Here is a 26170-nt window from a genome sequence, read left to right on the forward strand (position 1 = left end):
TATATCAGGAGATGTGTGATGTGTCAGTGAGGACAGGACTGCATGTGACAGGGGCAGTGACATGATGTGAGGTGGGGAATGGAGGCAGCAGGAAGCCACAGACTGAGAGTTATATACTGGGAGGAGCATTGTCCCCAGCAGCACAAAGTATATCAGGAGATGAGTGATGTGTCAGTGAGGACAGGGCTGCATGTGACAGGGGCAGTGATGTGATGTGAGGAGGGGAATGGGGACAGCAGGACGCCACAGACTGAGAGTTATATAGTGGGAGGAGCAGGGTTCCCAGCAGCACAGAGTATATCAGGAGATGGGTGATGTGTCAGTGAGGACAGGGCTGCATGTGACAGGGACAGTGACATGATGTGAGGAGGGGAATGGGGGCAGCAGGAAGTCACAGACTGAGAGTTATATAGTGGGAGGAGCAGGGTCCCCAGCAGCACAGAGTATATCAGGAGATGAGTGATGTGTCAGTAAGGACAGGGCTGCATGTGACAGGGGCAGTGACATAATGTGAGCAGGGGAATGGAGGCAGCAGGAAGCCACAGACTGAGAGTTATATAGTGGGAGGAGCAGGGTCCCCAGCAGCACAGAGTATATCAGGAGATGAGTGATGTGTCAGTGGGGAAAGGGCTGCATGTGACAGGGGCAGTGACATGATGTGAGGAGGGGAATGGGGGCAGCAGGAAGCCACAGACTGAGAGGTATATAGTGGGAGGAGAAGGGTCCCCCAGCAGCACATAGTATATCAGGAGATGAGTGATGTGTCAGTGAGGACAGGGCTGGATGTGACAGGGGCAGTGACATGATGTGAGGAGGGGAATGGAGGCAGCAGGAAGCCACAGACTGAGAGTTATATAGTGGGAGGAGCAGGGTCCCCAGCAGCACAGAGTATATCAGGAGATGAGGGATGTGGCAGTGAGGACAGGGCTGCATGTGACAGGGGCAGTGACGTGATGTGAGGAGGGGAATGGGGGCAGAAGGAAGCCTCAGACTGAGAGTTATATAGTGGGAGGTGCAGGGTCCCCAGCAGCACAGAGTATATTAGGAGATGAGGGATGTGTCAGTTAGGACAGGACTGCATGTGACAGGGGCAGGGACATGATGTGAGGAGGGGAATGGGGGCAGCAGGAAGCCACAGACTGAGAGTTATATAGTGGGAGGAGCAGGGTCCCCAGCAGCACAGAGTATATCAGGAGATGAGGGATGTGTCAGTGAGGACAGGACTGCATGTGACAGGGGCAGTGACATGATGTGAGGAGGGGAATGGAGGCAGCAGGAAGCCACAGACTGAGAGTTATATAGTGGGAGGAGCAGGGTCCCCATCAGCACAGAGTATATCAGGAGATGAGGGATGTGGCAGTGAGGACAGGGCTGCATGTGACAGGGGCAGTGACGTGATGTGAGGAGGGGAATGGGGGCAGAAGGAAGCCTCAGACTGAGAGTTATATAGTGGGAGGAGCAGGGTCCCCAGCAGCACAGAGTATATCAGGAGATGAGGGATGTGTCAGTTAGGACAGGACTGCATGTGACAGGGGCAGGGACATGATGTGAGGAGGGGAATGGGGGCAGCAGGAAGCCACAGACTGAGAGTTATATAGTGGGAGGAGCAGGGCCCCAAGCAGCACAGAGTATATCAGGAGATGAGGGATGTGTCAGTGAGGACAGGACTGCATGTGACAGGGGCAGTGACATGATGTGAGGAGGGGAATGGGGGCAGCAGGAAGCCACAGACTGAGGGTTATATAGTGGGAGGAGCATGGTCCCCAGCAGCACAGAGTATATCAGGAGATGAGTGATGTGTCAGTGAGGACAGGGCTGCATGTGACAGGGGCAGTGACATGATATGAGGTGGGGAATGGGGGCAGCAGGAAGCCACAGACTGAGAGTTATATAGGGGGAGGAGCAGGGTCCCCAGCAGCACAGAGTATGTCAGGAGATGACTGATGTGTCAGTGAGGACAGGGCTGCATGTGACAGGGGCAGTGACATGATGTGAGGAGGGGAATGGAGGCAGCAGGAAGCCACAGACTGAGAGTTATATAGTGGGAGGAGCAGGGTCCCCAGCAGCACAGAGTATATCAGGAGATGAGTGATGTGTCAGTGAGGACAGAGCTGCATGTGACAGGGACAGTGACATGATGTGAGGAGAGGAATGGAGGCAGCAGGAAGCCACAGACTGAGAGTTATATAGTGGGAGGAGCAGGGTCCCCAGCAGCACAGAGTATATCAGGAGATGAGTGATGTGTCAGTAAGGACAGGGCTGCATGTGACAGGGGCAGTGACATGATGTGAGCAGGGGAATGGAGGCAGCAGGAAGACACAGACTGAGAGTTATATAGTGGCAGTAGCAGGGTCCCCCAGCAGCACAGAGTATATCAGGAGATGAGGGATGTGTCAGTGAGGAAAGGGCTGCATGTGACAGGGGAGTGACATGATGTGCGGAGGGGAATGGAGGCAGCAGGAAGCCACAGACTGAGAGTTATATAGTGGGAGGAGCAGGGTCCCCAGCAGCACAGAGTATATCAGGAGATGAGTGATGTGTCAGTGAGGACAGGGCTGCATGTGACAGGGGCAGTGACATGATGTGAGGAGGGGAATGGGGGCAACAGGAAGCCACAGACTGAGAGGTATATAGTGGGAGGAGAAGGGTCCTCCAGCAGCACATAGTATATCAGGAGATGAGTGATGTGTCAGTGAGGACAGGGCTGCATGTGACAGGGGCAGTGACATGATGTGAGGAGGGGAATGGAGGCAGCAGGAAGCCACAGACTGAGAGTTATATAGTGGGAGGAGCAGGGTCCCCAGCAGCACAGAGTATATCAGGAGATGAGGGATGTGGCAGTGAGGACAGGGCTGCATGTGACAGGGGCAGTGACGTGATGTGAGGAGGGGAATGGGGGCAGCAGGAAGCCACAGACTGGGAGTTATATAGTGGGAGGAGCAGGGTCCCCAGCAGCACAGAGTATATCAGGAGATGAGTGATGTGTCAGTGAGGACAGGACTGTATGTGACAGGGGCAGTGACATGATGTGAGGAGGGGAATGGGGGCAGCAGGAAGTCACAGACTGAGAGTTATATAGTGGCAGTAGCAGGGTCCCCCAGCAGCACAGAGTATATCAGGAGATGAGGGATGTGTCAGTGAGGACAGGGCTGCATGTGACAGGGGAGTGACATGATGTGAGGAGGGGAATGGAGGCAGCAGGAAGCCACAGACTGAGAGTTTTATAGTGGGAGGAGCAGGGTCCCCAGCAGCACAGAGTATATCAGGAGATGAGGGATGTGTCAGTGAGGACAGGGCTGCATGTGACAGGGGCAGTGACATGATGTGAGGAGGGGAATGGGGGCAGCAGGAAGCCACAGACTGAGAGGTATATAGTGGGAGGAGAAGGGTCCCCCAGCAGCACATAGTATATCAGGAGATGAGTGATGTGTCAGTGAGGACAGGGCTGCATGTGACAGGGGCAGTGACATGATGTGAGGAGGGGAATGGGGGCAGCAGGAAGCCACAGACTGAGAGTTATATAGTGGGAGGAGCAGGGTCCCCAGCAGCACAGAGTATATCAGGAGATGAGTGATGTGTCAGTGAGGACAGGGCTGCATGTGACAGGGGCAGTGACATAATGTGAGGAGGGGAATGGAGGCAGCAGGAAGCCACAGACTGAGAGTTATATAGTGGGAGGAGCAGGGTCCCCAGCAGCACAGAGTATATCAGGAGATGAGTGATGTGTCAGTGAGGACAGGGCTGCATGTGACAGGGGCAGTGACATGATGTGAGGAGGGGAATGGAGGCAGCAGGAAGCCACAGACTTAGAGTTATATAGTGGGAGGAGCAGGGTCCCCAGCAGGACAGAGTATATCAGGAGATGAGTGATGTGTCAGTGAGGACAGGGCTGCATGTGACAGGGGCAGTGACATGATATGAGGAGGGGAATGGGGCAGCAGGAATCCACAGACTGAGAGTTATATAGTGGGGGGAGCAGGGTCCCCAGCAGCACAGAGTATATCAGGAGATGAGGGATGTGTCAGCGAGGACAGGGCTGCATGTGACAGGGGTAGTGACATGATGTCAGGAGGGAAATAGTGGCAGCAGGAAGCCACAGACTGAGAGTTATATAGTGGGAGGAGCAGGGTCCCTAGCAGCACAGAGTATATCAGGAGATGTGTGATGTGTCAGTGAGGACAGGACTGCATGTGACAGGGGCAGTGACATGATGTGAGGTGGGGAATGGAGGCAGCAGGAAGCCACAGACTGAGAGTTATATACTGGGAGGAGCATTGTCCCCAGCAGCACAAAGTATATCAGGAGATGAGTGATGTGTCAGTGAGGACAGGGCTGCATGTGACAGGGGCAGTGACATGATGTGAGGAGGGGAATGGGGGCAGCATGAAGCCACAGACTGAGAGTTATATAGTGGGAGGAGCAGGGTCCCCAGCAGCACAGAATATATCAGGAGATGAGTGATGTGTCAGTGAGGACAGGGCTGCATGTGACGGGGCAGTGACATGATGTGAGGAGGGGAATGGAGGCAGCAGGAAGCCACAGACTGAGAGTTATATAGTGGGAGGAGCAGGGTCCCCAGCAGCACAGAGTATATAAGGAGACGAGGGATGTGTCAGTAAGGACATGGCTGCATGTAACCGGGGCAGTGACATGATGTGAGGAGGGGGAATGGGGGCAGCAGGAAGCCACAGACTAAGGGCGAGATGTATCAAATGGAAAATGCGGTAAAACCCCGGTTTTACCGCATTTTCCAATGTATCAAAAATGATACCGCATTGAAGGGTATCGCCACCTTTGGGTGGCGATACCCTATAGAAGCCTATGGGCTTCTTTTCGCCGCCCGCCGCGTCGCCGTAACCCCGCCGCCTCGCCGACCCCCCCTCTCCCCCTCCCTTGGGCTTACCTTCTTGCATGTCCTCCTGGACCCCGGAAGGTAAGCCCTTCCTCCCCCTATCATTGCAGCCGGACGTCCTTCCGGCTGCAGGGGGGAGGAGCAAGCGCCGGGGACAGCCTGCTTAGCTGTCCCCGGCGTGAAAGCAGCAGAAGCCGGCTGGGAGGTGACGGAGACACCCCGCAGACCACAGTACAGGTATCGCGGGGGGCCTCCGTCACCGCATCGTGATGCCAGCCGCATATGTTAGTACATATGCGGCGGCATCGCGGGGGGGGGGGGGGGGGGCGCGTAGGGCGGCGATGTATTTTAATACATCCCGACCTGATAGTTATATAGTGGGAGGAGCCGAGTCCCCAGCAGCACAGAGTATATCAGGAGATGAGTGATGTGTCAGTGAGGACAGGACTGCATGTGACAGGGGCAGGGACATGATGTGAGGAGGGGGAATGGGGGCAGCAGGAAGCCACAGACTGAGAGTTATATAGTGGGAGGAGCAGGGTCCCCAGCAGCACAGAGTATATCAGGAGATGAGTGATGTGTCAGTGAGGACAGGGCTGCATGTGACGGGGCAGTGACATGATGTGAGGAGGGGAATGGAGGCAGCAGGAAGCCACAGACTGAGAGTTATATAGTGGGAGGAGCAGGGTCCCCAGCAGCACAGAGTATATAAGGAGACGAGGGATGTGTCAGTAAGGACATGGCTGCATGTAACCGGGGCAGTGACATGATGTGAGGAGGGGGAATGGAGGCAGCAGGAAGCCACAGACTGAGCGTTATGTAGTGGGAGGAGCAGGGTCCCCAGCAGCACAGAATATATCAGGATATAAGTGATGTGTCAGGGAGGACAGGGGTGCATGTGACAGGGGCAGTGACATGATGTGAGGAGGGGAATGGAGGCAGCAGGAAGCCACAGACTGAGAGTTATATAGTGGGAGGAGCAGGGTCCCCAGCAGCACAGAGTATATCAGGAGATGAGTGATGCGTCAGTGAGGACAGTGCTGCATGTGACAGGGGCAGTGACATGATGTGAGGAGGGGAATGGGGGCAGCAGGAAGCCACAGACTGAGAGTTATATAGTGGCAGGAGCAGGGTCCCCAGCAGCACAGAGTATATCAGGATATAAGTGATGTGTCAAGGAGGACAGGGGTGCATGTAACAGGGGCAGTGACATGATGTGAGGAGGGAAATGGAGGCAGCAGGAAGCCACAGACTGACAGTTATATAGTGGGAGGAGCAGGGTCCCCAGCAGCACAGAGTATATCAGGAGATGAGTGATGTGTCAGCGAGGACAGGGCTGCATGTGACAGGGGCAGTGACATGATGTGAGGAGGGGAATGGAGGCAGCAGGAGGCCACAGACTGAGAGTTATATAGTGGGAGGAGCAGGGTCCCCAGCAGCACAGAGTATATCAGGAGATGAGGGATGTGTCAGTGAGGACAGGGCTGCATGTGACAGGGGCAGTGACATGATGTGACGAGGGGAATGGGGGCAGCAGGAAGCCACAGACTGAGAGTTATATAGTGGGAGGAGCAGGATCCCCAGCAGCACAGAGTATATCAGGAGATGGGTGATGTGTCAGTGAGGACAGCGATGCATGTGACAGGGGCAGTGACATGATGTGAGGAGGGGAATGGGGGCAGCAGGAAGCCACAGGCTGAGAGTTATATAGTGGGAGGAGCAGGGTCCCCAGCAGCACAGAGTATATCAGAAGATGAGTGATGTGTCAGTGAGGACAGGGCTGCATGTGACAGGGGCAGTGACATGATGTGAGGAGGAGAATGGAGGCAGCAGGAAGCCACAGACTGAGAGTTATATAGTGGGAGGAGCAGGGTCCCCAGCAGCACAGAGTATATCAGGAGATGAGTGATGTGTCAGCGAGGACAGGGCTGCATGTGACTGGGGCAGTGACATGATGTGAGGAGTGGAATGGATGCAGCCGGAAGCCACAGACTGAGAGTTATATTAGGAGGAGCAGGGTCCCCAGCAGCACAGAGTATATCAGGAGATGAGTGATGTGTTTTCCCATTCTAAATATTGTATTTTGTGTATGTACCATGGGAACAGGAAGTTTGAACTGAACAATTAGTTACTGTAACTGTTTTATTTTTATGTTCGTCAGGACGTGTGAAATGCTATTTCCAGGGATGAGTTTCTCAGTCCTTAACCTTTGTAGACAGCTCTGGCTGAATGTCATAAACTGATTCTCCTATTGGTTCCCAGCGGCTGATGACACAGTGTCAGGTGTCTGCCAACTGTATGTATCAGGGTGACTGCAGCCATGAATCTGAGCCGCGCGCTGCTATTTATACGATTTGTACACTCAGATGATTAAGAGAATGAAATGTCCAATTGGGGGATAGATTTACTGAATTTAAAGGGGAAATAGTTTGTTATGAAATGCCATATGGCCGGATTATCTCATGACAGGCAGATTAATAGCTCGGTGTCATTAGAGTCCGCTACTCTTTCAGTATGCGATGTGTATTGTATTTCCTTTTCTTTATACTGTAGTTAGATTTCGGTTCTCATCATCGTCAGTGAATCTGGGATCACAGAAAGATAATGTTAAAGGGATATTGGGGGTTATTCTAGTTCATTCTTTCTGACAAATTCCTTCTTAGATGGGCAAAACCATGTGCACTGCAGGTGGGGCAGATGTTACTTGGGCAGAGAGAATTAGATTTGGGTGGGGTTTTACTTCAAAGTGAGATCTATATTGCAGTGTAAAAATAAAGCAGTCAGTATTTGCCCTGCACAGAAACAAAATAACTCACCCAAATCTAATTCTCTCTGCACATTTTACATATGCCCCCCTGCAGTGCACATGGTTTTGTCCATCTAAGAAGGAATTTGTCAGAAAGAATGAACTAGAATAAGGGCCATTGTTATAGTTACAGATTTTGGGTGAAAATATGCAATTGTCATGTGAAGAACGGGACAGATTGGTGTTATTTTTGTTAAAGTTCAATGCACACTGCCATATTTCTAGGAATATCTACATCACAAGTCAGTGACTTGGAGTAATAAAATATTTGTGTTTGCATATTTAAGAAAATAAAAGTTAAGCATTTCTTCATCACAGATTTGGGAGTTTTTCCTGCCGTAACCGGCCAATGAACTTGAGCTTTACATTTGTTGCTGTCCTTTTAAATACGTCACTGTCTTATCTTTTTTTTTTTACAGTCTTAAGAAAACCTCCCTCCATCGCCCCTATTAACCCCGTGGTGACTGAAAAGACCGAAACATCTGTGAAATTAGTCTGGTCCCCTCCCCCAATTGATCGCCCAGTGCCCATCGATGGGTACATCGTAGAACGGAAGAAGCTTGGATCCATGAGTTGGTTGAGATGCCACGAATCTGCCAGCGTACCCACCCCAGAATTCCGAGTCAGCCACGTGCCGGATGAAGGGAGCTTCCAGTTCCGGGTCAGTGCCGTTAACAGCTATGGCCAGAGTCCGTACCTGGAGTTCCCTGGAACGTTGTATCTCGGTGAGTGGTACACATTATGTCATCAGTGGTTACACGCTTCTATAAGACACAATGTGACAGTTTTGGGGTGGTCACAGAGAGACCATTTTGGGGTGGCCAGTGATACGCACTGTCTGCTGATTATGTCACAGCTGGGTACACATGTAACGACCTGGATTGTCACCGACAGGATGGTGATTCTGTGATACATCTGTTGCCCTACACACAGAGCAATATAGAGCACGACTACACAATAAATCGTTCTGCGCCATATCCAGGAGCCATGCCATCATACACCGCCGAGTCATCACATCTGGTGTACAGAACATCACATATGATGACACAGCTGACGACGGGCGGGAGCACGCAATTGTGGGTCCACAATAGACGATGTGGACAACCTGCAGTATCGGATGAAATATCATCTAAGGTGCACCCACGGTCCAGTTAAAATTCCATTTGGATTATATACTGTACATCTTGGTATTGATAAGTGCCAGTTGGAGACTGATTGATAAATCACTACGACGATAATTGTTCTTACATTTGTAGCTTTCAAAAGTAATTAATCAATTCATCCAACATTGTATAAAACTCTGTGATGACATCATCAATATAGAGGCAAGAAGACAATTCCTGAGGCCGACTCAAAAGTTCCGTTATGTTATAATTAGTCCTCAGTCCTCAAAGTACTAAAATTTATGGTATCTGGTCAACATTGTCTAAGGTCGGCACCTAAAAAATGGTCGGCATACACTAGATCAACACCGCCAAAAGGTCGGCACAAGCAAAAATGTCGACATGGAAAAGGTCGAGACAATTTTTTCATGATTTCTTTTTATAAACCAACTTCTTCACGATCCAATTGGACATAGATTGAGATTACAACAGTCTGCTGAGCGCAGCGAGGGGACGCCGTGCGCTCATACTGTCCACATAGACACTGAAACACTGTGAGAACTTGTATTGACCTTTTCCTGTGTCAACTATTTCCATGTCAACCTTTTGACAATGAATAAAACCCAGATAGTCTATACTATATAATGATCAAAGGCCAGCGTGTTAGATCATATATGCCATTTGGCAGAGGAAGGAGGTAAAGTGGGTGGCAAAGTGAAATGCAGCGGGGGTGGCAAAGAGTCAGCCAGGGTTGGCACTGATAAAAAAGATGAGCGTCTTGAAGCAGGACAGGAGAGAATAAGGGGCCCATTTATCAACCAGTGATACAACTGGTTATTAATGATAAAACTGGATGTGAATGATGTATGGTTGTACTGCTTGTTCAAGGCAGGAGAGGTTGGTAATGAGGAGACCAAGGCGGCCAAGTTTTCACCTAGTAAGTCATACAGGTGGGATGACGGGAAACGCTGAAGTAGAGGAGGGCGTTATTTAGAGATATGGGGTAAGAGAAGACCATCTCAAAGGAGCAATGTTTGATTTTGCAGGAGGATGAGGTCTACTGACAGAAGACAAAGAAATGTAGATGGAGAACAGTTTTGGTGCAGCAGGGATTTAGGGAACATCAGTTGAGATGGTAAATGAGGGATCTCAGTGTAGAGATTGTGTTTGGAGTCAGCTAGAGAAGTTTTGGAGACAGGACCAGGGGAAGGTAGCAGCCCGTTACTAGAAATAGGGTTCATAAATCACATGGAACAAGGGGTAGATTTATTGAGCTCAGTGAAGTGATAAAGTGTCTGGTTTTTATCACCGGCCAATCAGCTCCTACCTGCCATTCTTCAAACCAAGCCTGTAACTTCACAGGTAGGAGCTGATTGGCCGGTGATAAAAACCAGATAGTTTATCACTTCACTGAGCTTAATAAATCTGCCCCAAGAACACCTAACCTCCCATTATTCGGTACCATTACATGACATCAGTAGAAGGTGGACCTTCAGAAGATGAGGGACACGCTGTGTTTCGGTGCCATTACATGACATCACTAGATGGTGGACCTTCAGAAGACGAGGGACACGCTGTGTTTCGGTGCCATTACATGACACCACTAGAGGGTGGACCTTCAGAAGACGAGGGACACGCTGTGTTTCGGTGCCATTACATGACATCATTATAAGGTGGACCTTCAGAAGATGAGGGACACGCTGTGTTTCGGTGCCATTACATGACACCACTAGAGGGTGGACCTTCAGAAGACGAGGGACACGCTGTGTTTCGGTGCCATTACATGACATCACTAGGTGGTGGACCTTCAGAAGATGAGCGACACGCTGTGTTTTAGTTCCTAGTTATCTAATCTGGGTAATTTGGCTTTAGGATATACATAAATGTGGCCTTAAGAGTAACAGATTGTATTCTATCCATTATCTAGACAGGATTATATTGTATGATGCAGAAACACCGTAACCCTTTCTTGTCTCTTTTAGAACCTGTTCCCTCCATTAAAACCCCTCTGAAACCCGTAGAAGTCACAGCAGGGGAAGAAGCAACGTTCTCCATTGACCTCACCACGGTGTCTTCTGGCACTTGGCTAATAAATGGCAAAGTGGTTGAGAACAGCGAACAGTATCTGGTGAAACGTATGAAGAACACCCACGTCCTGATCATCAGGAACGTCACCCAACTTGAGGACCAAGCAGAAGTGAAATTCATTTGTAAAGAGATTGAGAACAGCACAAAACTCCGGGTTAAAGGTAAAACCTCAACTCTATATTACAGAATAATATTGTGGCTCTGCCGATTGCATTTACCAAGAACCAATGTTCTTTACCCAGCCTGCCAATTTTCTGAGAACCCAAGTGGTTGCTATGGGCAAATCCAATCTTCAAAAGCACTCCCATCTTAGTAAATATACCCCTTAGTTTTGTTTGCTTATTGCGCTCCTGCGTCTATTCTGTACTATTGGGTCTTTATGAAGTCATTTTTGATTTTGATGAAAGTGATTTTTAATATTCTGATCCCTTGATCTCATCGTTAATTTTAAAGTGATATAATGACCTGTAGCAAATTAGGTCATTGGAATGTACTCATCAGCACAGAGTATGTCAGGAGATACTGTAGTGTGTTAGCCAGTAATCTGTCTACTTGTGTTAATGAGGATGGGTCTGCTTGTGATATTGAAGCTGGTCGTACATCAGACCAACTTGTCTCCAATCAACCATCTGACCAACTTGTCTGTCCAAGTAAAACTACCTCACACACCTAACCAATTTTTTTAAATCAGACCAGCCAACCTCTCTCCAACTTGTGATGTCACAGAAATAGGGGACAGCGTCTGCTACTCCTGCATATTATGAAGTAATCCACGTCCCCATGCAACCCGAAGGTTGGTGGAGGGTGTGAGCCTCTCGGCAGGCACGGGGGACTGTCTGCGGCGCACAGTGCACCCCTGCAGTGCCTGCGACAGACCCCGCTGGTGCTCGCACCCCCAAGCAGCTGCGGCGTCTGCCGCACTGTAGCTACGCCACTGACCTGAATCCATATGCCAATAATCCTGTTATCTTTTATACTCAGGGCCAACTGAATTCTGTCATCACATTTTTGGCTCTGTACCGGATTCAATTTTCTTTGCTTACAATGGATTGCTTTGTGACCTTTCTTGTGACTATAATAACTCTTGAACTTAAAGTGTCTTAATTTCTCACTTTTTTGTTGCCATGCATTTATTCCCACATCTGATTAACATGGTACACATTCCGAAAACAGATTTCCTCTCACTGTTTCTGTTGTTAACTTTGCAGTGTTTGCCATAACCAAGAAGTCAGTCTCATTTTGAAACATTACTCTTTTGTTCATCATCTACTTGTACACCAACAGATCTTTAAGCTTGATGAACATCATTATAGGTGCAAATCCAGAATAAGTGCTCATACAGCCATTATTGTACAGTGTTCTAAAAGATGTTTGATGTGACACTTTGTTGTTTAAAAACACTGTGCTTGCTGTACTCTTTGCTGCTGCAGCCTTGTGTGTCTATTCATATGGCCTGTGTATCTATTCATCAAAGCGTACCCTTCCACTGCATAAACTAGCTGGTTCTCCGACCCCTTGCCTGTTTACATCCTGCTATCTAACCACCACCCACTTGCTTGCACCTCTTGTAATCTGTCTGTCTCCCCTTCCTACTAGATTGTAAGCTCCTCCGAGCAGGGCCCTCTTCCCTCCTGTTGTCAAAGCCCACTTCTCTTCACATGTCACTCACAGCTCTCCTATACTCCAACACTCAGTGACCATCTTCGTCCGCATACTCATCTCCATCATTGGCATCAGGGCCGGCCTTAGGCATAGGCAAACTAGGCACTTGCCTAGGGCATTTGGAATGCCTGGGGGCATCAGCAGCTTCTGCTGATTAAAATGATATGCAGCATGCCTATATTCTGTGTGTGAGTGAGGTTGTCTCTGCATATGAAATAGTGGATTCATGGAAATCGCTGTAACGTAGCATTCCGTATGCAGGTACAGTCACAGTTGCACACAGAATATAGGCATGCTGAATACCATTTTAATCATCGGAAGCTCCTTGTGTGTGCTGGTCATAACAATGCAAAGAAGACGAATTTTCAGCAAACAAGGCCTGAACGTTAGCAGAACTGGCCAGGAGCTGCATGGCCTTTTGAGGCAAGATGTATGAAGAAACATCTGTATCCAAGCAGAGGCAGAGGTCACAGTGATAGCGGCTGTGCGAGTGCTGTCTGTGGGTGGGTTGGTTGTGCAATAGTGTTCGGCATATGTGTAAGGGGCATTATGTGTGTCATGTATAAATGCATTAATAATGTGACATATGTGTAACAGGCATTATGTGTGTCATGTGTATAAGGGCATTAATAATGTGCAACATATGTGTAAGGGGCATTATGTGTGTCATTATGTGTATGAAGGGCATTAATAAAGGTTGGCATAATGTATAAGGGGCATTATGGTTATAAGGACATTAATAATGTGTGTCATATGTAAGGGGCATTACTGTGTGGTATTATCAGGGGTGCCGAGAGAAAGGGGTAGGGGGTACAAATTACCCAGGCCAAAGTCTGATGGGAGGGCCCAGTGGGGGCCCCGGGCCCCCTCCCCTTGAGTGACAGCAGCAGTTGCAGCTCTTCTCCTCTGCCCAGCACACACTGCTTTGTGCTGGGTTGCAGTGTGGCCATGGAGGTGGTTAAAATACAATATTTTCTCAGGATAAGGGTATAATGTGAGGAGTAATCTATATAAGGTAAAGTGGTACTACAGTGTGATGTAACTGGAATAAGGGACACCATCGCATGATATAATGTGAATAAAGTTGCACTACTGTGTGGCATAATTTGAATTGCGGGTAAAATTGTGTGGCCATGCCCCTTCCCAGCAAGAACACACCCCTGTTTGGGCTGCACACCGAATGTGTGCACTGTTTCTATTTAAAATATTGCGGGTAGGAGCACCAAAATGATGACTGCTATGATGAGGGTTGATGGTGCTGGGAAAGGGGAGCAGGGTCAGAGGCGGCACTAGTGATGGTGCTAGGGGGCACCAGCCAAAATCTTGCCTAGGGCGTCATTTAGGCTAGAGCCGGCTCTGATTGGCATCTAGCCTCTAGTTGTATGTTGATTGAGTCCTCACTACTTATATTTAAGCTGTAATGTGCACTGATCTGTGGCGCTCTTTATTTGTACTGTATTTTTGTTATTTATTCAATGTTATGCCAAGCTTTGTCTCCCTGTATTGTTCCTTTGTACGGCGCTGCGAAACACTTGTGGCGCCTTATAAATAAAATTATAATAATAATAATAATAATATGGCCAAGTGTTGCTCTGTTGTTTATGACAAGACTTCTCAATGTGCCTGAGCACTTTCTGCTTACAACACATTGCGTGTTTTGCATCAGTGTGTACCTGGGTGCCTTACAGTCTGTATGTTCTGGGTGTCCTGATACAGCTGTGCGCCCTGGGGCCATAACATGTGTGTACAACCTGGTGGTTAAGCAGAGTTTTGTGGTGGTTTAATGAATCAGAAATTTGTACATCTGTACTCACTGTTACATTGGATGTCCGGAGCAGAAGCAGAGCGGGGTTAGATATCTGGCCATACACTGAAAGATTCATCAGACCAGTGTGTACAATGGGTTAAGGGAGTTAAATGACTTTGCAGCGTTGGCTGATTATTTTTCATATAAATACACTGAATTATACTTGTCCAAGACATTAAGGAGATTTCATATCCTTGGTGGCAGTGTCTCCGCCCTCTTTTTATGACATCATGTCCGGTAGGAGGGCCAGTGCAGTGCGCCCTATACTACCTTGAAACTGTAACAGTCATTATCTTTACGTTCAAGTCATTGGTCAGCTGCTAACTGTCACACCTGATAGGTGAGAATAGGCACAAGAACCTGAGCAGCTTAAGATGGTCAAAATACCCATCCAGCTCTGGACCCGTCCTCACCCAGCTCAGCTGTAGCACTCAGTACAAGTTCAGGCCTTAGAAACTGTATTTAGGAATAGAATGGAAGGCGACGGATGTTCTCCCATGCCGCGGTTAGCGTGTTATGCTGTGTGATCTGTAAATCTCAGCACATACAATAAGGGGGCGTGTGCAGAGATATGTCATGTTTTACCCTTTGAGTGTCAACACCTCTGGGAGAGATGTGCAGAATACCCGCTATAAATGCCAGCGCCGCTCACATTGATTATACAAATTCAAATAAAAAAAGTTTATATTTCCTAATTAAAGTAGGGGATACTTTTTCCAGGGGTGACAGCAACAGAAGTATTTTGGGAGAAGAAGTGGGTTGTCCAAGTATTAATCTGGGGTTCTCTCTATCTGACACAGATGGTTCCGTTGTCTTTCATAATATTGTTGCCCCGAGCGTTCTTTCAGATAAACACACAGAAGTGGGATACAAGTGCGCCCCAATGATGGTCCGCAGCCCCCGTTCTGCTCTTTTACTCCTGCGTATGGTCCGTCACTGCGCTCGTACTGACAGCATCATGGCCAGAGGCAGAACCTTCATCATTCACCGGTGCTATAAACCGCCCAATGCGCAGCAGCGCCCCCTGCCGCCGTATAGGAAGCGTCAGGAATCCCGGAGAGCTCCAGAATCTGCGGCTATTCATTCTTCATTCTCAGGATAGTGTATAATTGATATAAGAAGGGTTATTACCCTGTGATGACCCTGACAGTGTAAATGTGTGTAGTACAGTATTCGGATGTTATGGATTGGGACAATGTCAGCCTGACTATTAGGGGGAAATTTACTAAGATGGGATTTCTATATCACATGGGATGTTCCTATGGGCAACCAATCAGATACTATCTATTATCTTCTAGAAGGTGCTAAATAGACAAGAAGTCGATTCTTATTGGTTGCCTATAGCAACATCCGATATTCAATAGAACGCCCATCTTAGTAACTGTATCCCTTAGGGCCTGATCTGAGGTTGGAGGAAAACAAAAAGCAGCAAGTTACATTGTACCCGGAGCAATCCATTGGGCAATGTAAGGGCGCAAATACATGTTTGTGTGCAGGGTAAATAGTGACTGCTTCTGCATGTAGCCCACACACTGTGGCAGTCGCCATCTGCGGCTTTATGCAAATATGGCCACAAAGCCCCTCCCTGGTGTACAGACATGAGACAGAGGCACCCACATTATTACCACCTGGTGCTTCTGTGTGGGGAGAAATCCCACCACCCACAGTGTAAAAATACATTGTAACATTCCTCCAAGTGACATTCTAAAGGGCAGATGTAACAAGCCAGAGAGAGAGCGAGAAACCAACCAATCAGATTCTGTCATTTATTCTTTGAAATGACATAATCCAATTGGCTGCTTTGGGCACTTATCTTATCTCTTTCCAAGACTTGAAACCTCTCCCCCCTAGTGGCAAGTGCCCAGCCCTTGTGGCAAATGTCAGAAGAGTCAGATCTCTTTCGGGTGCTGGAGAGATCACACCTGGTCAGTGTTGGGTACCTGGTGTTCCCTACTAATTCACAATCCATGTCTCTGAGCTTTGCAGATAAATCATCGGTCTTATATAAAGAATGTCACTGGGGATAGGTTCACATTTAGTGTGGAATGAGTCACCTCTGTGGCTCCGGGACCCCCCCTGTAATGTGTTTGCTGCAGGACCAACATGCTCCATATTTAAACTCCGCATTAGACAGGACCAAATAGCAAAGGTTGTGCATGAGGGGTATGTGAGGGGGTAGGCGATATGGATCTGGCACTGAGCTCTGCAGCTGCTGGGAAGGTGTACTGACATATTGTGACCTATTCTGCTCTGGCAGCACTGGCTTAACCCTTTTCTTGCTGGTTTCACATGCGCACGTGCGAAGATTGCAGAAAATCGCAATTTGCAATATTTGGTAATTGGCTAACCGGGATGCAGTTAAAATCCCGACGGTCGGAATCCCGGCGTTCAGAATCCCGACGCCGAAATCCCGACCGCCGAAATCCCGACACGTTCTCCCTTTGTGGGCGAGCGCAGCGAGCCCGCAAGGGGGGGCGATCCACGTCCCCCCTTGTCGGGATTTCGGCGGTCGGGATTCCGGCGTCGGGATTTTGAACGCCGGGATCCCGAGCGTCGGGATTTCATACTGAATCCGGCTAACCAAGCTGAATGAGGCACAGTGTGAATACTAAAACTAAAAATATAGGGTCATGGTTTCATGAGAAGAGGACATGGCCACATAATATTACCAATTAGTACCATTATTCACATTATGCCAGGTACTGTATAGCACCTTATGCCTAGTAGAGCCTCTTATACATGTTGCACCATGGTACAACCATTTGTACACATTACACAGCTAGAGCCCCTTTAAACACATTACACCTGGTACAGCCTTTTATACACATTACACCAGGTACAACCAAGGGCGTAACTACCATAGGTGCAGGGGGTGCAGCTGCTATGGGGCCCAGAGCTGAGAGGGGCCCACTTTGCCTGTCAAAGTATCATGTGCTATATAGATTTTTCACCATTAGTTGATGAATAGGGGCCCTTACAAACTTTTGCTATGGGGCCCACATGTATCTAGTTACGCCACTGGGTACAACCTTTTATACACATTATGTCAGGTACAGCCTCTTATACACATTACGCAAGCTAGAGCCCCTTTATACATATTACACCAGGTACAGTGTTTTATACACAATACAAAAGGTACAACCTCTTATACACATTACGCCAGGTACAACCTCTTATACACATTACACCAGGTACAGCTTCTTATACACATTACATCAGGAAGAGCCCCTTTATACACAATACACCATGTACAACCTCTTATACACATTATGCCAAGTACAGCCTTTTATACACATTACACCAGGTACAACCTCTTATACACATTACGCCAGGTACAACCTCTTATACACATTACGCCAGGTAGAGCCCCTTATACACATTACACCAGGTACAACCTCTTATACACATAATGCCAGGTACAACCTCTTATACACATTATGCCAGGTAGAGCCCCTTATACACATTACACCAGGTACAACCTCTTATACACATTATGCCAAGTACAGCCTTTTACACACATTACACCAGGTACAACCTCTTATACACATTACACCAGGTACAACCTCTTATACACATTACGCCAGGTACAGCTTCTTCTACACTTTATATCAGGTAGAGCCCCTTTATACACATTACACCAGGTACAGCCCCTTATACACATTATTCCAGGTAAAGCCCCTTGCACACACATTATGCCAGCCGGCGGCCTGTTCACAAAGAAAGTGAAAGTCTCTTTCCACAATTCGAATAATGTTGTTTGGTAGAAAATAGTAAATATATATTATATTTAATAACTCTCTTCAAGTATCTAATTATTTCATTGCAAAAAGTATTCTAGATGTATTATTATTATTATTAATATTATTTTAGTTTATTTATATTATTTATACGCTGCCACAAAGGTTCCGCAGCGCCTGACAATACACAAATGAGCAAAGACAGATAACGAATGACAGTACAAGACAATTTAGGACAAGTACATGGTAAATATAGATAGTTAGATCGGGGGCAGAACCAGGGGTGCTGATTCATGGTTTTTCCGGTGGGTGCTCCCCCCCACACCCCACAGACTACCACCCCCCCCCAATCACACAGACTACCCCCCCCCCCCTTCGGGACTCACCTGCTGCTCGCCGTCCCAGCAGCGGATATGCCGTCAGCAGCAGGGTCCCTGCGGAAGATGGAAACTAGCAGCGGTATTAATACCGCTATTATTTCCCATCCGCCACAGGGACCCTCACTGCTGACAGCATATCCGGACGCCCGCTGCTGCAGGCATATCCACTGCTGGGACCCCGCTGCCGTGGCCCGTGGGTGCTCCTCACTTTCTGTGGGTGCTCGAGCCCCGGAGCACCCACAGTTTCGGCGCCTATGGGCAGAACACTGAAGCATTTATCAGGGTGGCAGAGATGTATATATTCTAAGAAAGGCACATGAGGAGAGAGGGCCCTGCTCGTGAGAGCTTACATTCTAAAGGGGAGGGTTAGACAGACAGGGGTGACACAGAAGGGGAAGAAGTGGGCATAAACAGTAGGTTAGGATGAGAGATGGTCAGGTTTTATGCAGGAGGGTGGGAAGATGATCAACTCGGTCTTCCATATTTTAAGTCTAAAAAAGTGCTGGGTCATCCAGGAGTAGACAGCAGAGAGACAGTTGGAGATATGAGTGAGGATAGAGGGAGAGAGATCAGGAGAGGAGCAGTAGATTTTAGTATTATCAGCATAGAGGTGATAGTGGAAGTCGAGTGAGCAAATGAGCTCACCCAGAGAGGACGTGTAGAGATAGAGAAGAAGAGGGCCAAGAATAAAATGTTGGGGGACACCTACTATCAATGGAAGAGCAGGAAAGGTGGAGGCATTAGAGGTACAGCTGGGCATTTTCAAAACAGACAGTGCAAATACAGCATTAACAGTGATAGTAAAAGTTTTAGCAGTTGCAGAAATGGTGATAAGCTGGATGAACAGTCAGATAGCCAGGAGTAGTGTGATGTGAGTATGAAGTGAGCTCACTCAAAGCAGTTTTTCTGAGTTGCTGTTGTTTTCTGTCTTTCTGTGTCACTTCGGTAGCACGCCGATATAACACTTTAAAAATTATGCACTTCAAATATTATGCGCACAGCCTATGTAATGAATCTTAAATGCACAAAGTAACTATATTGTTTTATATATTATATTATTTTCTTTCTTAAACATCTTTTTCAGCCCTACCTAAATTCACAAGCACCAAAAAGACCAATGAGGTGAAGGTGACCTCTGGGGAGCAGGTGGAATTGGTGTCGGAGACTTCTGAGGAGAACGTAACTGTACTGTGGTACAAGGACAGCAAAGACATCAGGAATTCCAAGAAATTCTCCTTTGAAGCCAAAGGAAAACACCACAAACTCGTCATCTCAGGAGTCAGGAAGGAAGATGAAGGCGTCTACACATGCAAAGTCGGCAGCGACTCCCTCACCTTTACATTAAAAGTTACAGGTAAGACACTAGGTCACGAGGACCTTACTAAAATTGTCATCTTTCGGCAATTACTATAATGACTTCTATATTAAATACAATGGGGTCTGTTTACTAAGCCTTGGACAGAGATAAAGTGGTGGACACAGGGGCGTAACTAGATATTCGTGGGCCCCATAGCAAAAGTTTATAAGGGCCCCCTATTTAGCAACTGATGGTGATAAATGTATGTAAAACATATTACTTAGACAGGAAAGATGGGCCCCCTTCAGCTCTGGGCCCCATAGCAACTGCACTCCTTGCACCTATGGTAGTTACGCCTTTGGGTGGACACACAATTTTCTTATATTGGGAATAGTTCTCCGCCTTTCCTGCACACTTTCTTAACTAGAATCATGACGACTACTTTCTTGCTGTAGAACCTGAGCCTGCGTTCACCAATCAGGACAAGGTGCAGAAGGAGGTCTATGTCAAACTGACCGAGAGCACCACCCTGAGCTGCGAGGTGTCCCAGGCCAAGACGGAGGTGAAGTGGTACAAGGACGGGAAGCTGATCACCGCCAGCAAGAAACTGAGGGTGGAGTCTGAGGGCAAATCCCGCCGCCTGGTGGTGGAGCAGGTGGAGAAGAAAGATGCCGGAGAGTACAGCTGCGAGGCCGCCGGCCAGAAGATCAACTTCAAGGTCAACATTAAAGGTGATTAATGTTGAATGAAAATTAAGATTAGTAGTGGCACAAATTTTACTTTGAAGCGGTGTAACAGGAGTTACAGATACCTGAGTGGTCCCCGGGGCATTGGCAGCCAAATTGTACAGAACGTCCTGTTCCACCATAGTCACTGTTAATTGTCTGACATTACTGGAAGATCCTGGAGGCTTTGTCCATGGGACAGATACATTTTCTGGGCACCAGGCAATGGCCTCTGATATAATAATCACTGCTGCTGTTGTAGTCTGATTGCCAAGGTCCCACAAGCCAAGGGGATGGCACAGATACCCACTACTTCAGAGCCAGGGTGTACTGCACCCACTGGCCTATCTGTAATGGGTGCAGTGCACATGAGCCCTGGGTCCAGGAGATCCATAACCTACACCCATCTTACAATACCCACCTCTTCAGTGGCACAGCGCAAAAATCACTACCGCAGTGATGTGCGTATGTGCAACAAAGGTGTCCCTGTGAACATGTAGACTCCGGTACAATGTAGACTCCGGCACCTGTCACTTGCCTCATTTCTCCAACCTCTCCTGAAAAATAGTTCTGTGAATACATAATTTATCTTTCTTTTTGATCCACTGAGGGGCACAGGAGAAATCATTACTGTGGGTATAGGCTTGGCTGGCAGGAACCAAAAGAGTTAAATTAAAACTTCCACGGAGCCTGACCTCCCAATACCCTATATCATGCCCCCAAGCCTCAATCCACCAGTTTTTTCTTTTGGTTCAAAGGCAAAGCAGCCCCGCAATTGTTTTAGCTGTTTCCCTTATTTGTTTACTTATTTTATTTTGAATACTGAGCGGCTGCTGCCAGTGAAAGGTCACCGGGCGGCGCTGCTGTTCCAACACCCAGCGGGGTGAAAGCTGCACCAGCACAAGACTATATATAGATAGATAGATTGATTTGTCCTCATACAACTAGCCACAATACGCCCTTATATATATATATATATATATATATTATATATATAGATATGACCTTAATCAGTGCAGTCTCCTGGTGTGTACTAGCCACATTGCATATTATACAATTGCATGTGCAAAGAAACATCGGGAGCAAAATACCTCTGTTTAATAATAATAATCAATAAGTTCAAATTTATTCACTTAAATTGCTTAAATTTAAATAAATATGTACAAATAGGGATGTTCTGAAACTTTCAGCCGGTGATGAATATACATCGGTTAAGGGAAAGTTGGATTCTTTCTCTGGATAAATCCTGGGATTCCCCCTCATCTTTACAATTTAATTTTGCAGAACCCGAGGCTGCGTTCATCAATCAGGACAAAGTTCAAAAGGAGGTAGAAGCCTCCCTGACCGAGAGCGCCACCTTGTGCTGCGAGATCTCCGACAGCAAGACGGAGGTGAAGTGGTACAAGGACGGGAAGCTGATCACCTCTAGCAAGAAACTGCGGGTGGAGTCCGAAGGCAAATATCGCCGCCTGGTGGTGGAGCAGGTGGAGAAGAAAGATGCAGGAGAGTACAGCTGTGAGGCAGCCGGGCAGAAGATCAGCTTCAAGGTCAACATCAAAGGTGATTATTGATTATTTCTTGAAATTAAACTGTCTGTGATGTTTGAATTGGATCTGAGGACCGGGGTCATGTGTTGGCCAGACAGAGTGGACCACTAGACCCTAGACTCGAGCTAGGGTCTAGTGCACTCAGTTATAAGGTAACAATCTCTGGTTATACTGTACTTCTGACCACCTCCATCTCATCGTACTGACCTCATTTCCCCATTGCAAGTTGTAATAATGGAGGGGACCTACAGTAGTGTGGAGGCATCATGGTAGGTAGTCAGCAGGTTTTTAGCTGCTTTTCTACATAGGAAAATATGTGAAATTCTTGTTTCATTTGTACAGAGTCCAAACCTGCATTCACCAACTTGGAGAAAGTGCAGAAGGAGGTCCAGGCCGTCCTGACAGAGTGCACCACCCTCAGCTGCGAGGTGTCCCAGGAGAAGACGGAGGTGAAGTGGTACAAGGACGGGAAGCTGATCACCGCCAGCAAGAAACTGCGGGTGGAGTCTGAGGGCAAATCCCGCCGTCTGGTGGTGGAGCAGGTGGAGCAGAAAGACGCCGGAGAGTACAGCTGCGAGGCTGCCGGGCAGAAGATCAACTTCAAGGTCAACGTAAAAGGTGAAAAAGGCTCCCTGTTTTCTCGCCTCCAGCAGTGAAGCGTATGATCCTTGCAAATGTAATATCAGTATATGAGGAACATATGTAGGTGTGGTACAGGAACCGCTGCCAAATTAGTAATGATTCAATTAGTGTGTTGTCGTGTGGGTTTTTTGGCATTAAATAAAAATGAATTGTGGGCTAACTGATAACTGAAATGACTACTATTGTATTGGGCTGCTAATTAAATATATGGAGGTTGTATCGGTAACCTTTAGTATACACTATATACTGTCTATAGCAGTCATGCCCAACTATGGCCCTCCAGCTGTTGTGAAACTACACATCCCAGCATTCTTTGCTATAGTTTAAGCATTTCCTAATAGCAAAACTGTGGCAAGGCATGATGGGACTTTTGGTTTCACAACAGCTGGAGGGCCAAGGTTGGACATGCCTGGTCTATAGTATACTGCTAAACATTGTTAGGCTATCTATCTGTGAAGATGCTGGACTTGTCCTGTGCCAAACTGTAATCCGGGGACTGACTAAGTATCTGTTGAAGATAATAATAATTAATAATATGATCTTATGTGATTTTGTGATGATTTTCTGCAGAACCCGCAGCGGCGTTCATCAATCAGGACAAAGTGCGCAAGGAGGTAGAAGCCTCCCTGACCGAGAGCGCCATCTTGTGCTGCGAGGTCTCCGACAGCAAGACGGAGGTGAAGTGGTACAAGGACGGGAAGCTGATCACCTCCAGCAAGAAACTGAGGGTGGAGTCCGAAGGCAAATATCGCCGCCTAGTGGTGGAGCAGTTGGAGAAGAAAGATGGCGGAGAGTACAGCTGCGAGGCCGCCGGGCAGAAGATCAACTTCAAGGTCAACGTCAAAGGTGAATAAAATTACTTGATAATCCCTACAGGCTATGACTTCGGTCATACATCGCTCTTGGTAATAAATGTAATGGTCCAATGGTTCCCTGTAATTTTGAAGTTTGCTACAACAATAGGTCGACAGAATCTACCTGCCATGTTACTGTCTACTGTTGTTCCTTCAGTATTATATAAATGGCTACTGTCGCCGTCGTGCTCTCTTAGCTGTAATATCTTTGAAGAATAAACATCAACAACTGTGTATTTGCTGCTCTAACAGCTGTGATCCTCATATTAGCCAGCAGGGGCGCTGTTGTGGTGAGATGCTGTGCAATCATAGGCCCGAAGACAAATTTGTTTGGATTTTGTAAAAGGTCCAATTTTTCCACAAAAGCTCGACATTTTGAAAAGTCAAAGTAATAGCTCACAAGCAGCTTCTGCTGATTAAAATGATATACATCGTGCCTATATTCTGTGTGTAATTGCGATTGTATATGCTTACAAAATGTTAAGCTACAGTGTTCTCTTGTCAAACACTGTAACATTATTTGGTACGCAGATACAGCCACAGCACACATATATTCTGTGTGTAAATGCGGTTGTATGTGCATACAAAATCATGTGGCAGGAAAACACTGTAGCATCATTTATTTTATACAAATACAGTTGCAATTGTTTACAGAATATAGGCATGCTGCATATCATTTGAATCAGCAGAAGCTGACATGTTCCGTTCATGACCTATTTTGAGAGATCAAAGAATATTTTGTTCTCAAAAAGTCGCTTCTTGCGCTAATAATCCTGAAATCGGATCCGATTTACATTTGGGGGGTTATTCTAGTTCACTCTTTCTGACAAAATCCTTCTTAGACGGACAAAACCATGTGCACTGCAGGGGGGGGCAGATGTAACATGTGCAGAGAGAATTAGATTTGGGTGAGTTATTTTGTTTCTGTGCAGGGTAAATCCTGACTGCTTTATTTTTACACTGCAATATAGATCTCACTTTGAAGTAAAACCCCACCCAAATCTAACTCTCGCTGCACAAGTTACATCTGCCCCACCTGCAGTGCACATGGTTTTGCCCATCTAAGAAGGATTTTGTCAGAAAGAGTGGATTAGAATAAGGCCCTTGGTGCGTTAAAGACTCGCGTTGTTACATAGGTCGGGTTCTGGAAAAACTCTTGAAAAACAGCAATGTTACATGAGTAATACATATATTTCCTGTATCAAAGCTTGGAGAGAGATAAACTGGGGAGTGATAAAGTATCAAGCATTCCGCACCTGTTGTTTGACAAACGCAACTGGTAAAATGGCAATTAGAAGCTGATTGGTTGTTACGGTATCTTGTTATCCCTCTCTAAGGCTTGATACATCTCACCCATGTGAGAACGCTATGACTGCAGTAGTGCGAAACCCTTAACTGACCTAGTGCCTTCGTATTAAGGGCCTAATTCAGACCTGATTGCTGGGCTGCACATTTTGGGGCTCAGTGATCTGGTAAACCCTTATCCGCACAAGCAAATTCCCGCCCATGTACATAACTGCAAATTCGTCCGCAGCCGCGCACACGAGGGGAAAACCATTTGCATTCACTTACCAGCGCATTGGTTTTCCCCTGTGTTCACAGCTGCGAGTAAGCCAGGACTTACTCAGAGCTGCGATGGCCGTGGGGAGACGGAGGCCCTCCCTCCCAACGGCCGGGGAACGCCTACATTTTCTGGGGTGTTCCCCGGGTGTCAATCACCTTGCAAGCAGCCAGTGATAGCTAGCCATTGCTGGCGCCTTCGCAGGTGGATCATTCCCTAATCCGCAGGTCTGCTATTGGCTGTCAGGTATGAATCGGCCCTAAGGGTGCTATTGTTTCTGTGCAGGGTAAATACTGGCTGCTTTATTCTTACACTGCAATTTAGATTTGAACACATCCCACCCAAATCTAATGCTGGGTACACACCAGAACGATTTGGGCTCAATTCCCCGCCATTTGACGCATCTTGCGACCAATTGTATGTAAAAAGATCAGAATTGTACGTGTTTTGAATGCGATTCTGATGTGATGCGAGTCCCCGCCGGTCGTTGGGTCGCTTTGGAGATTTTACCTGCGGCACTAAAGATTCGTCATCTACATGGGATTGAGTACAGATTGTGTGCACAGCGTGTCACCAATTCATCGTGCGATTTCTAGGATATTGTTTCATGATTGAGGTCCTTCTGGTGTGTACCATAAATTACTCTCCTTGCACATGTTACATCTGCCCCACCTGCAGTGCAGCATGGTTTTGCCCATTTTGAGAATAAATTTTCCCTGTAATCAGGTCTGAATTAGACCCTAAAACCTTCTTACATTTTATATAAACTGTGGTTTAAGCTGTTTGTATGTATTTTTCCTCTTTTGTATCCCTTATAATTATGGAACAGACTTTACAAGACAATGACAGTAACGCCTGTAAACACTTCTTATTTACCTCAAATATATAAACATGCAACAGAAACATATTATTCACATCTTTCTCCAATGTAAATAAATATACAGTATATTGTCATATAACCAGTTCCATTGTGGGTGATCTATACCGGGGTTCTCAACAGCCAGTCCTCAAGTGCCCCCGGCAGGACATGTTTTTTGGATCTCTTTAATCATGCACAGACAGTCCTCAAGTGCTCCCAACAGTCCATGTTTTTTGGATCTCTTTAACCA

At 47.2% G+C, this 26170-nt stretch overlaps 1 protein-coding gene across 1 annotated transcript in view; it reads left to right on the plus strand.

The window, feature by feature from the left end:
- Window positions 1-26170, plus strand: part of OBSCN (obscurin, cytoskeletal calmodulin and titin-interacting RhoGEF) — a 332859-nt gene that overhangs the window by 42253 nt on the left and 264436 nt on the right. Inside the window, exons 4-10 of the mRNA XM_083186473.1 lie at window positions 8078-8383; window positions 10744-11010; window positions 19520-19789; window positions 20188-20463; window positions 21742-22017; window positions 22347-22622; window positions 23217-23492. Coding sequence (XP_083042599.1) covers window positions 8078-8383; window positions 10744-11010; window positions 19520-19789; window positions 20188-20463; window positions 21742-22017; window positions 22347-22622; window positions 23217-23492 — 1947 coding nt within the window. The remainder of the gene's footprint in view (window positions 1-8077; window positions 8384-10743; window positions 11011-19519; window positions 19790-20187; window positions 20464-21741; window positions 22018-22346; window positions 22623-23216; window positions 23493-26170) is intronic.

The sequence above is a fragment of the Crinia signifera genome, chromosome 5 (genome assembly GCF_055691185.1).
Source record: "Crinia signifera chromosome 5, ASM5569118v1, whole genome shotgun sequence".
Lineage (NCBI taxonomy): Eukaryota > Metazoa > Chordata > Amphibia > Anura > Myobatrachidae > Crinia > Crinia signifera.